At 52.0% G+C, this 11,775-nt stretch overlaps 1 protein-coding gene across 7 annotated transcripts in view; it reads right to left on the reverse strand.

Moving 5' to 3' along the window:
- Nucleotides 1–11,059, reverse strand: part of SEMA4A (semaphorin 4A) — a 33,081-nt gene extending 22,022 nt beyond the window's left edge. Inside the window, exons 1-2 of one of the 7 annotated variants that reach the window (XM_066261846.1) lie at nucleotides 10,897–11,059; nucleotides 1,214–1,381 (exon numbers count right to left, since the gene is read on the reverse strand). In XM_066261846.1, the coding sequence (XP_066117943.1) occupies nucleotides 1,214–1,352 (139 nt within the window). In that variant the 5' untranslated portion in view covers nucleotides 1,353–1,381; nucleotides 10,897–11,059. Of the gene's footprint in view, nucleotides 1–1,213; nucleotides 1,382–2,177; nucleotides 2,409–3,613; nucleotides 3,762–3,790; nucleotides 3,811–6,268; nucleotides 6,318–6,564; nucleotides 6,682–10,896 lie in introns of those variants that run through there. The other 6 variants (XM_066261844.1, XM_066261847.1, XM_066261848.1 and 3 more) reach the window with 6 other exon arrangements.
- Between the last annotated feature and the right edge of the window lie 716 nt (nucleotides 11,060–11,775).

An 11,775-nucleotide genomic window follows, 5' to 3' on the forward strand; every position in this document is an offset into this window, starting at 1 on the left:
GCTGAACAGAAAGAAAACATCTTTCTTCAAAGGTCCCATGGGCATGCTTGGATGTCACCTGGACAGAGGAGGTGAATCTTGGTGGCTCATCTAGGTCCTCCCCATCACCTTGGCGTAGTGATGGGTTATGTGTGCTCCTGTCCCTCTGGCCATCAGCAAGGGGGAAGGAGCTCCTCAAAACCTCTCTCAAGGGCACATTGGCACTTTCTCATTAGACGATTGACTGCTCATTGTTACCTTAGAAGGCTCAGAGTCTTAGATAGGACCAATAGGAGGAGTTGGGGAACAGTGTGTGGCCAGGTGCTGGAAGGGCCAACCTCCTCCAGAACTGTATAACCCCTCTGTTACAGAACTGTTCCCTCTGTAGTATGACTGTCTCATTGTTCATTTGCTTCTGCTTGGGCTATAAGCACCTTGAAGGCAAGAGCTGAGTCTTGTATATGTTGGTAATCCCAGCACACAACACAGAGGAGGCCTCTCCATCAATGAGCAGCATGCATTTTCTTTACCACATTGCCCCAGAAAGATGTTAAATGCCCACGATCCCCCGCCCCACCTACTCCTACTCCTACAGGGCCATTGTCCTTCCCTGAATCTTCTTCCTGGAGGTGAGAGGATCAGCAGCCCCACAGCCTCAGTAAAAAAGCAGTTAAGCTGTGCCCACAGGGTTCTGGGGCTTGTACCACAGTTAGGCCACCACAAGTTCTCATAGCCCCGGTGTCCATGGTACTAGATACAGCATGGTCCAGCAGGGTTGGCATGGGCCTGGAGTGACCTGAGTCATCAGGTCCACAGATGATCCTCTAGCATGGGCTTTGGCTTTGGGGGCCACTTGGGGGCATGAAAGCAATTTCAGGTTTGAGGTGCCCAACCTGATGCTGGTGACATTTTAGGAGGGAAAGAAAAATCACCGATTTTGGAGAATCAGAAGAAGTGATGCCCCCAGTCCCTGGACCCCCGGCTCCTCTTCTCTCTTTCCTCAATCTTCACCCCAAGTGGTTTCATCTCTCACTTCTGTCTGTCTCAGTCTGAATGGCCGTTTCTGGCGCTCTCTCTCTCTCTCTCTCTCTCTCTCTCTCCCCCTCCCTCTCCCTCCCTCCCTCTCTCTGAGGCTATCTCTCCCTGGCAAATCTGTTTCTCCGTGTCCATCCCCCCCTATCCCTCTCTCTTTCCTCCAAGCCCCTCCACTTGCTGTTGCCATCCCCACACTTACCTGCAGGGTATTTGACCCTGGGCAGGGGTTCCTGCCCACCACTTCCTGTGGTTGTTGTTGGCAGCAGCAGCAGGAACAGTTGTAAGATGAAAAGGCCTAGGAGGCTCCATGGGTCCAGGCCCAAAGCTGGTAGGGCCATGCTCAGCCAGAGGCTGTCACCAGATGGCTCTGAGGAAACAGGCACAGGGGCACTCTCTGGGTAAGCAATCCTCACCACATCCCCCCCAGGGACCAATCAGAGAGCCCCAGACAGCAGAAGTGTGTAGGGAGGGGAGGCAGGAGAGAGGACAGTTTCCTTTCCAGAGGGCCCTCAAGGAGTCTAACCCATCATTTCCACAGGCCCCTGCCAGCGGCCTCACTTGCCCCTCTGGGTAGGAGGACTCCGGTGGTTCCCCAGCCTGCACTTCTGACCTCTTTTCACCATTCACCAACAGCCCCGCTCTGCCCTTCTCTCACTTGACTCTCAGGGAGGCCCTCCTTGCTATCTGCTCTTTGCCTTTCTTCCTCCCTCTCCTACCTCAGATCCCAAAACATTACCTAGCCTCAGAGGACTTTCTGGGGAACAGATTCTTATGCTCAAATATAAAATTCCTCAGATCTGACTCTTCGAGATCTGTTGATACCTCATCTCATACTTACCCTAGCCCTCCGATGACCCAAGCAGTCAGACTAAGTCTGAATCAGTTGCTCTGACCTTGCCCTAGCCCCAGTTGGGCTCGGGTCTTTGATGCACAGGCCTACCTGGCCCTCTTCTTGTAGGGAGGCAATGAGAACACAGCCCACCAGGCTAGCAACAGCATTGCCAGGAATGTGTTCCAAGGCAAGGAATGGCTGGCTATCTTCCAGCCTCTGCAGCTGCCCACAGCCTCTTTGGACTCTACTGCTGCTGTCTGTCTCTTTGGGTCTTTGCATAAACTTCTCCCCAGGACCGCCAATCCCGAGCCACCCGCCTCGTCTCACGTACCCTTGAGCCAGCCACAGCGTAGAACCCAGGTGTCTGGACTCTTGGGTGAAGGCGCCATCCAAGAGAAGGAAGGTGAGTGGGGGTCCAGGCCCCAGAGGCGAGGGAAAGAGGTTCAGCTCGGCTGTGCCGGGAGTGAGACCCTCCAGGTACCCATCGTGCCAAAGTCAGCAATGGGAGCTCTGGGCGAGGGAAACCAGAATTTCCACCTCTCGAGTTATGACAGATCCCAGCCTTGGGCGGAAGTTGGTAGATTGGGAGGGGAATAAAAAGAGACACACCTTTCTCTTTCCCCCTCCTCTCACCTCTGTCTATCCAGAGAGTTTAAAAGGCCAGAAAGCTTCTAGGTCATTTCAGCCATTTCTCTGTTCCTCTATCTATCACGTCACATCAAGTCTAACAAGGCTAGTAGTGGTTTCTCTTCTTGCTCAAGATTTCCCAGACGGGAGACATGACATTATCTTTCACATTCCTTTTTTTCACTTACCCACAAGGTGGGGTCTCTCCACTCCTGCCTACTGGGAAGTCCCTGAAGTGGTCTAACCTTCAAACCTCAACTTCCAGCTGAGCCATAGTCTTTTTGTTTCGTTTTGTTTTTTAAGTAGGAAGAGGGGAGACAGAGAGACAGACTCCCACATGCGCCCCGACCGGGATCCATCCAGTAACCCCTGTCTGGGCCAATGCTTGAATCAACTGAGCTATCTTCAGTGCCTGAGGCCAATGCTCGACCAATTGAGGCACTGGCTGCAAGAGGAGGGGAAAGAGAGAGAAGAGGGAGGGGGAGGGGGAGAGAAGCAGATGGTCGCTTCTCATGTGTGCCCTGACTGGGAATAGAACCCGGACGTCCACATGCCGGGCCAATGCTTTATCCACTGAACAAACTGGCCAGTGCTAAGTCTTTTAAAAAATAAAACAATTTGCAGCCTGACTGTTGTTGGTGCAGTGGATAAAATGTCAACTCAGAACACTGAAGTTGCTGGTTCAAAGTCCCAAGGTCACTGGCTCTGAGTGCAGGCCCATTAGCACGGGGTTGCTGGCTTGTCCACACGATCACAAAGCTTGCCAGCTTGAGCCCAAATGTCACTAGCATGAAAAGCCCAAGATTTCTGGCTTGAACAAGGGGACATTGGCTTGGCCCCAGTCAAGGCGTGTTTGAGAAGCAATCAATATACAAATAAAGTGAAAGCACCTACAAGTTGATGCTTCTCACTCCTTCTCTCCCTTTCTGTCTCTCTCTCAAAATACATACATACATACATACATACATACATACATAAAACAATTGTATTTGGCTCTTATCCATGAGTTTGCTAAGAGCCTCCCATGATCTAATCTCCATCACTCTTAGAGCAGCATCAGGCCCAGAAAGTTTCCCAGCTGAGCTTATACCTCAGGAACATACTTCTGAGGCACCCAAACTCCCCATGGTGGCTGCTTACCCCTTCCTGATGGCCCCAAGGGGAACTTCATAATACAGGATTAAAGAGGCTTCTGGCACCAAGGGCTCCCTGACCCACAAAGGGGGTTGTTTTCTGCCCACTCAGTCCAAGGCAGCTGACTGCTGCTTAACGAGCACAGCCATGGCAAGGCAAGTCCGACTCCAATAAATAACCCACCTCCTTCTTAAGTGCACATTCCTCACTGTCAGGAAGTCCTTCCCGTAGCGTAACTTCCTTCCACCTGTCACAGTGCCAGCCTGCGGGGCCATGGTACAGCCCCAGCTATTTCTTAGGAGCTATTCCTTGTCAAAGGCGGCTCAGCCTTCTTTCCTTCTCCCTCTGCTCCCGTTTTCCCGTAATTTTCCTGAGGGTTGGTTTCAGCCAGACCCCTCCTGACAACTGTTTCTTGTCAAGACTTGCCTAAGACTCCCTCAGACTCTCATGGAGGCTCCCAGACAAAGTGTTCCTGACTCTCAGAATCAAGGGGAACTCCCACACAGACCCCACCTTCTGTGTCTCCCCAGCCCCACTCAGATTTGGGAACCTATCCTGCCCCTGGGCCTCGCTGCTTGAACAGATCGGCTTATCTGGGTCACTGGGAGGTGTTCTGTTGGGGGAGTGTATAGTAGGGGAGAACGTGTCAGCCCCACCCCGCCAGCCTGGTGCCTTGGGCTGGCCTCTCTGGAAGTGTTAGATTAATGCCCAGCCCCTAGTTCTTTCTCCTCCAGAGACCCAGGAATTCTCCTTCGGGCTCCAGGCCTCCTTTCCCCGTCCCTCCAGCCAATATGAATCCTTCACATTATCAGGCTGTGGTCTACCCAACAAGGTTAGCAGATAGATACCACCAGGATCCCATTCTACAAATGAGGAAGGGTATCAAGGAGTTCACACAGCTAAAAGCCAAGTTAAACTCAGATTAGCCTCAGTCAAAGCTAATCCTACACAATCTACACTGTCTCTCCAGAGTCCTACTCCTGTCCCAGTCCAGGAAACTCAGCCTCTTGAGTGCAGAAGGCAAGTGGGTGGGGAGCAACAAGCTCTAGATGCTCAGTCTGGGCTAAGAAACAGTATCTCTGGCATGACTCCTGAAACCTCTGTGAAGAAAGTCCAGCAGCTACCACTCCTGCCTCCACAGGGCCTCCTGGTCCAGGTCCACGGAAGAGCCTGATGGGGAGGCAGGACTGCCTGCCCCCTACCCGCTGACCCTCTTGCACTAGAGGCTCTGGAATCAAAGTAACACTGCCATCTCCCTTGCTGCAGCTGGCAGAGCCCACAGCCAGGGCTGGCTTCATGGGCACATGACCTGAGCAGTCACACAGGGCCCCATGCTCAAAAGGGCCCTCACTTCATCTAATGCTCTACTGTGGCCATATTGAAAGTCTTTTTTTTTTTAATTAATTAATTTATTTATTTGTTTTTTTAGAGAGGAGAGGGAGAGACAGAGAGAGAGAAGGGGGGGAGGAGCTGGAAGCATCAACTCCCATATGTGCCTTGACCAGGTAAGCCCAGGGTTTCGAACCGGCGACCTCAGCATTTCCAGGTCGACATTTTATCCACTGTGCCACCACAGGTCAGGCCTATATTGAAAGTCTTGATCATTTTTGAACAAGGGGCCCTACATTTTCATTTCTCACTGGACCCCATAAATGACGTGGCAGGTTCTGCCTGCAGCGTCAAGGAAGCTATAGGCAGAGAGGTCCCACCCTCTCACTGTACAAATGAGGGAACCAAGGCCAGGGAGGGGAAGTGTCTTGGCTGGGTTCAGGTCAGGCAGTGGTTGGGGTGGCACGGTGGTGGGTAGGGGTCAGATGTTCCGGGACCATGCTGAAGAGGCAGTGCCATTTCATAGCTCCACTGTGAGGGTTCCCCAGCTTTTTTCTCCCCATGCCTGAGAGCCCAGTATCAGGACCCTCACGACAACAATGCTGAGTTCAACTCCCCAACCAGGTATTCCAGGGACTCCTCCCCGGCAGCCTCTAGATCACATTAAACAGTAGCCACTTCCTGCCAGGCTTTCTGGCCCAGGATAAAGATCCAGATGTGGGGGTGGGAGGGGAGAAGGTGATGTTACTCCTCATCCCCACCTCATGCTCACCCCAGGGCTCTGTTTTTTCTGCACCCCTGGAACATGGACACCTCACTGAGGGGGCAGCTCCCGGGGCCAGGAGAGAAGCCACTCAGGGCTGCACTCAGTAGGTCCAGCGTCCGCTTTCCCCTCTCCCTTCCAGTCTCAGAGGCAGCCCCAGAAGAGCTCAGTCCTGGAGAATATCAGCTTCCAGGCTCCCTTTCCTTAGCCCCACCTGCCCTGCCCTCCTTTTATGATGATAAGCAAGTTAAAACAACTTACATTTATTAAGTGCCTACTGTGTGAAAAGCGCTAGAGATGTCCCCAAGCATCTACTCTCCCAGGGTCCCCCCACCTCTTCACACCCCTGCTGTCTCCCAGTTTTCTTGCCACCTGCGCAGCTCGACCCCCGCTTCCTTACCCAAGCCTCGGAGGTTTCCTCCTCCAGTCTGACTAGTGCTGGAAGGCTGAGCTGAATATCGCACACAATGGCCAGACCCCCTCTGTCTGCCCCTTCCTCTGGGCAGAACCAGCTCCAGACAATGGCCCGCCCTCATCTTTCTGAACTATCAGCTCTCCTGCTTCCTTACCTGGAGCCTGGGGATGCTGCTGCGTTTTCCTCCCCCTGGAATGCCAGACTCGCCGTCTCCCGTCTCCCGGTGTTTAGTCCCTGCCACACCCCCGCCCCCCATCCCAACCCTATCCCACCTCACTGGTCCTCAGTCACCATGGCGACCACATTCTAAGTGGGAGGGACTACAATCTCCCCATATTCTTCCTCCTCCTACTCGCGTCCCCCTGCACCCCACCTTCTGCAGCGTCTGGATCCACATGTGAAGGAGGCAGTACTCTAGATGTGGGGGGAGATAAGAAGAGGCACACTAACCCCTGGGGATCATCGTTCAGCTACCTTGCCCACTGTCAGGCAGGCACCACCACACAAATGTCCGCAAGCTGGGTTCAGGGTCAGCTGGGGGCCAATTCCACTATGGTGAGTCCCTCTGGGTTTCCCTCTTGCTGCAGTGTATATGCAGGTGGTCACACCTGGATGCCAGCCAGCCTGACCCCATGCAAATTGAGTTTGCCAATGAAGAAGCAACTGAACATATAAATATCTATGCAAATAAGCTAGGAGACAGGGTCTCTTCTCTGTTAAGAAGGCTAAGAAGCCCTCTTCTATTAATATCCTGGCTTCTGTGGGAAGGGGGCCACCTCCAGGTCTGAGTCTGCCGTTCTTCCTCAGCTATCAAGAATATGACTTTTCCAGAAGCCTTTGACTAACCCCCTGAGACTTATTAGGAGGGGAAAGTTTGTGTTCTAAGAAGAGGGATGGAGGGGAGAGTTTAGAATGGACTTCCCAAAGGTCTAGACCAGATAGGGATAAAAAAGAGACAAACATGAGCTGAGCCTGACCAGGTGGTGGCGCAGTGGATAGAGCGTCGGACTGGGATGCGGAAGGACCCAGGTTTGAGACCCCGAGGTCGCCAGCTTGAGCGCGGGCTCATCTGGCTTGAGCAAAGAGCTCACCAGCTTGGACCCAGGGTCGCTGGCTCCAGCAGGGGGTTACTCGGTCTGCTGAAGGCCCACGGTCAAGGCACATGTGAGAAAGCAATCAGTGAACAACTAAGAAGTCGCAACGCGCACAACGAGAAACTGATGATTGATGCTTCTCATCTCTCTCCGTTCCTGTCTGTCTGTCCCTGTCTATCTCTGCCTCTGTAAAAACAAAAAAACAAAAAACAAAAACAAAAAAAACATGAGCTGAGTCCTTCCCCATCTGTGAAGGAGCTGAGGCCAGCAGGGGTCTGGGTGGGCGCTTTGGGAGCTGGGCCTTGGGTCCTCTCCCACCCCTGATCCTGAGCAGCCCTAGTTACCAGGTCCCTGCCTTCACTGGACTTCTTTACTGATAACATGAGGAACTGAAAAAGCCTTTTTCAAGTTGGCCTCTCTCAGCTTGTGGGCAGAGGCCCAAGGGTGTGAAAGAGGCATTATGAGACTGGGCAGCAAGATTCTTGGGTCCTAGGCCTTGTTGTGTGATCCTGGGCAGGGGGTTTGCCCTCTCGGGTTCACATGTGTAAATGGCTTTGCAGCCTACCTGGGAGCAGCTTGGCTCGTTTCTAGACTAGGAAGAAGGAAGTGAGTGTCCTGGTGCCGCCTCAGACAGAGGGTTTCACAGGCTATGTTCAGTTCCCTTTTAGGTCTGGGTTGGGGTGATGGGTGAGCATTTCCACCTGGGGTGGGCAGGGAGGACATGACATGTATTGAAAGCAGAAGTGGACTCTAAGCAGAGCTGCTGTCACATCCTCCACCGCTCCTGACTCTATCTTTTTTTTTTTTTTTTTCATTTTTCCGAAGCTGGAAACGGGGAGGCAGTCAGACAGACTCCCGCATGCACCCAACCGGGATCCACCCGGCATGCCCACCAGGGGGCGATACTTTGCCCCTCTGGGGCGTCGCTCTGTTGCGTCCAGAGCCATTCTAGCGCCTGAGGCAGAGGCCACAGAGCCATCCTCAGTGCCCAGGCCATCTTTGCTCCAATGGAGCCTTGGCTGCGGGAAGGGAAGAGAGAGAAAGAGAGGAAGGAGAGGGGGAGGGGTGGAGAAGCAGATGGGCGCCTCTCCTGTGTGCCCTGGCTGGGAATTGAACCTGGGACTCCTGCATGCCAGGCCGACGCTCTACCGCTGAGCCAACCGGCCAGGGCTCTGACTCCATCCTTGCTGCCCTCAGCACCTAGGCCTTGGGGACTCGGAGGGTGCCTGCTTATTCAGGCTCTTCTCCCTCAAGACTGGGAACATGGTAGCAGGGGAGGAAATCACTTGGAATCGAGATGACAGGGACTAGAGGAAACTGAACTAGTGTTGTAACAGGAAGGAAGATTTCACACCCAAGGGATGTCCTTGGGTCCCTGCCCTCCCCCCATCTGCTTCCCTTTTAGGGATAATGGACCCAGGCTCTGTAGCAGAGTTGGAAGGGGCTACATTTCTGAATACTCCAAGGGAGTCAAGTGAGGGAGCCTACAAGCTTCCTGGGGCTCCACTTCATCCTGGGTTTTCTAGCTGAGCTTCTGGGAGCCTCTTCTAGCCTTGATATATGAAAATCAAAACCTCCAGGAAGGTGCTAAGTTGCTCTGATGAGGGAGCAGGGACCTCGTCTGGATGGTAGCTATGGCTGTAGTTAGAAACTTGCTGCAGTAAGCTGAACACACAGGTTCTCTGTGTCCAGTCCTCTGGGGTGGAGAAAGAGGGAGAGTATTTCTGCAGTCTAATCCCCATTTCTCCTACTGCCTCACACCCAATCCCATTTCCTCTGCTTGGCTGAACCTCAGTTTCCCCACCTGTGGAAGGTGGGGTTTCAGGGCCCTCTGTCTCTTACTGCAGGAGGGAAAGGGAGTGACTGATGGAGTTTAGTAAATGAGGGTCCTGTGAAAATGAGATGGGGAACTGAGGCCGAGGAGACCCACACATCCTGCCCCGCTAGGCTCTGGCCCTCAAGGTCCACTGCTATTCTCCCAGTCTGAGCCAGAAGACCACCCATCCAGGCACCCCTGTGTTATCCATTGAAGTTGGCACACAGACACTCCGTGTCCACAGAGCTAGGAAACTGGCACCCCCTGCCCCCCATCCCAACCCAGGGACCACAGTCCACCTTCCCACCACTTTCAAGCCTTACCCCTAGCCCAGCAGTGGAGACCCTAACCCAAGCATCCAAGACTTCCAGCAGAGTCTGTACCAGGCATGGGGAGGAGCAGAGGCGGGTATGGCAGGGTAATCAGTGGGGGCCCTGCCAGCCCCCTCCATTGCCCCAGTTTCCAGGCAGCTCTTAAAGGAACCAAGACGAATTAGTTTGGGGGAGCTTAAGAGGGTAGGTGCAGAGGAAAGTGGGTGGTGGGGAGATGACTAGGTTTTACCAGGAGCAGGAGGGTCAAAGTAGGGTGCTAACACCTCCTCTATTGCCCCGGAAGCCTCCAGACTCCTCAGTCTAGGCTTTCCCTCATTCCATATGACCCCCATGTTGGCCACCTAGCTTCTGACTACCCCCTCCTCTATCCTGGTCCCTTGGGCCTCTGCCCACTTCCTCCCACTTCCTCCCACTTCCTCCCCCTTCCCCCATAGTTGTGCCACCTAAGTCTTTGGTGAGAGCTGCCAGCTGGCACTGACTGGTACCAAGTATGGAGAACCAGCCCAAGGATTGTAACGGTCTGATGTCTGGCCCTAGACGGGGCAGGGAGGCCAGCACCTCAGAGTCACTCAAGGGGGATAGGAGCGAGAGGCACCATCCCCTTCCAAGTGCCTCTCCAAGTCTTATTTCCTCTGCTGCTCCAGGGGCAGAATAAGGGGGCGCCGAGGCCCTGGGGAGGCTAAGAGACACTGGGTCCTGGCTCATCCCCTCCCTCGCTTACTTCCTCATAGGTCGTCAGGGTGATGACATAGAAAAGGAGAATGACTTAGACAGTTACTTCTGGCCATGCAGGGGTTGAGGACAGCCAAGAGAAATACACAGATAAAAAGGGCCAAAAAACCCTGTCTAGGTAGCTCAGTTGGTTAGAGTGTTGTCCCAATACAACAAGATTGTGGGTTGGATCCCCGGTCAGGGCACACACAAGAACCAACCAATGAATGCATCAATAAGTGGAACAACAAATTGATGTTTATTCCCCCCCTCTAAAACCAATAAAATAAAATTTAAAAATTAGTTTTAAAAATAGAGAGGGACAAAGAAATGGAAACTGAAAGACAGCAGATGGACAGACAGTGAGACAGCATAAAACTTCAGTTCTCGTGTCACTCCTTGGCTGAAAATCCCCCCTGGCTCCAGAGTGCTCATGGTATTAACCCTTTGAGTAGTAAGTATGTTAATGTACGTCCTTGTGCCTCCTGACCATCCAGAGTATGATCGTACAAGAATTTTTATTTTAAAAATGTGTAAGGCAACATTAAAAAAAGATAAATGTATGATCTTCTTGTTTCCATAAATTGGTTATCAAACAAACATGATTTTAAGTTAATAAAACTGTAACTGTAACTAAGTTCATTTTTTAAAAACAAAACTCACTCCCAGGGGTCAGTGAGCATGAAAAAACTCACTACTCAAAGGGTTAATTTCAAACTCCGTGGCTGGTGTTCTTGGTCCCCTCCCACCTCTGTAGTGTGGAAGACTCTACACTTGTCCACCTGGACCCTGTCCATCTTCAAGATTCAGTTTATATTATATCTCTTACCTGAAATGTAGCAATGTGGTAATGCCTAGAATTTCTTCTCATTTCTACCTGACAGAATTCTTCTCATTCTTCCATACCCACCCCAGAAGAACCTCTTCCGTCCTCTGTAAAGCTCTCCTGGATCGCCTCACAGTATTTTAAGTCGCCACAGCATTTCCTGGCATTCAGGAATCCTGAGCTCCACCACCAGCAAGCTCTCCTCACTGGGTCTCAGTTGCCTCACTTAAAACAGAAATACTGTGCTAATAGGCTGCCCACTAGTGGTGAAAGTGTAAATTGGTTCTATCTCTCTGGAAGCAATTTAGCAACAGGACTCAAAAAATTCTGCAAAAGTGCTCACACTAAGGGATTCCATTTCTGAGTCTATGCATTTACAATACTCATAAAGTACCTACTATGTTGTGTAGTACACTAGGTCCTGGGGACTTAGCATGAATAAAACAGACAAAAATACCTGCCCTGAGGTGTATGTATTCTAGTATAAAAGACAGAAAATGGCCTGACTCGTGGTGGCGCAGTGGATAAAGTGTCAGCCTGGAACACTGAGGTCACCGGTTCAAAACCCTGGGCTTGCCTGATCAAGGCACATATGGGAGTTGATGCTTCCTGCTCCTCCCCTCTTCTCTCTCTCTCTCCTCCCCCTCCTCTCTAAAGTGAACAAATAAAATCCTTTTTAAAAAGAGACAGAAAATGAACAAATACACAAATGTCCAAGGGTATTAAGTGCCCTGGAGAAAAATAAAGCTGGAAGGGTGGCTTGAAAGCAATAGGGGCCTGGCTGGTTTGTAGTAGATAGAACATTGGCCCAGCATATGGATGTCCTGGGTTAAATTCCCGGTCAGGGCACACAGGAGAAGTGACCATTTGCTTCTTTCCCCC

This window comes from Saccopteryx bilineata, chromosome 2, assembly GCF_036850765.1.
Source record: "Saccopteryx bilineata isolate mSacBil1 chromosome 2, mSacBil1_pri_phased_curated, whole genome shotgun sequence".
NCBI lineage: Eukaryota > Metazoa > Chordata > Mammalia > Chiroptera > Emballonuridae > Saccopteryx > Saccopteryx bilineata.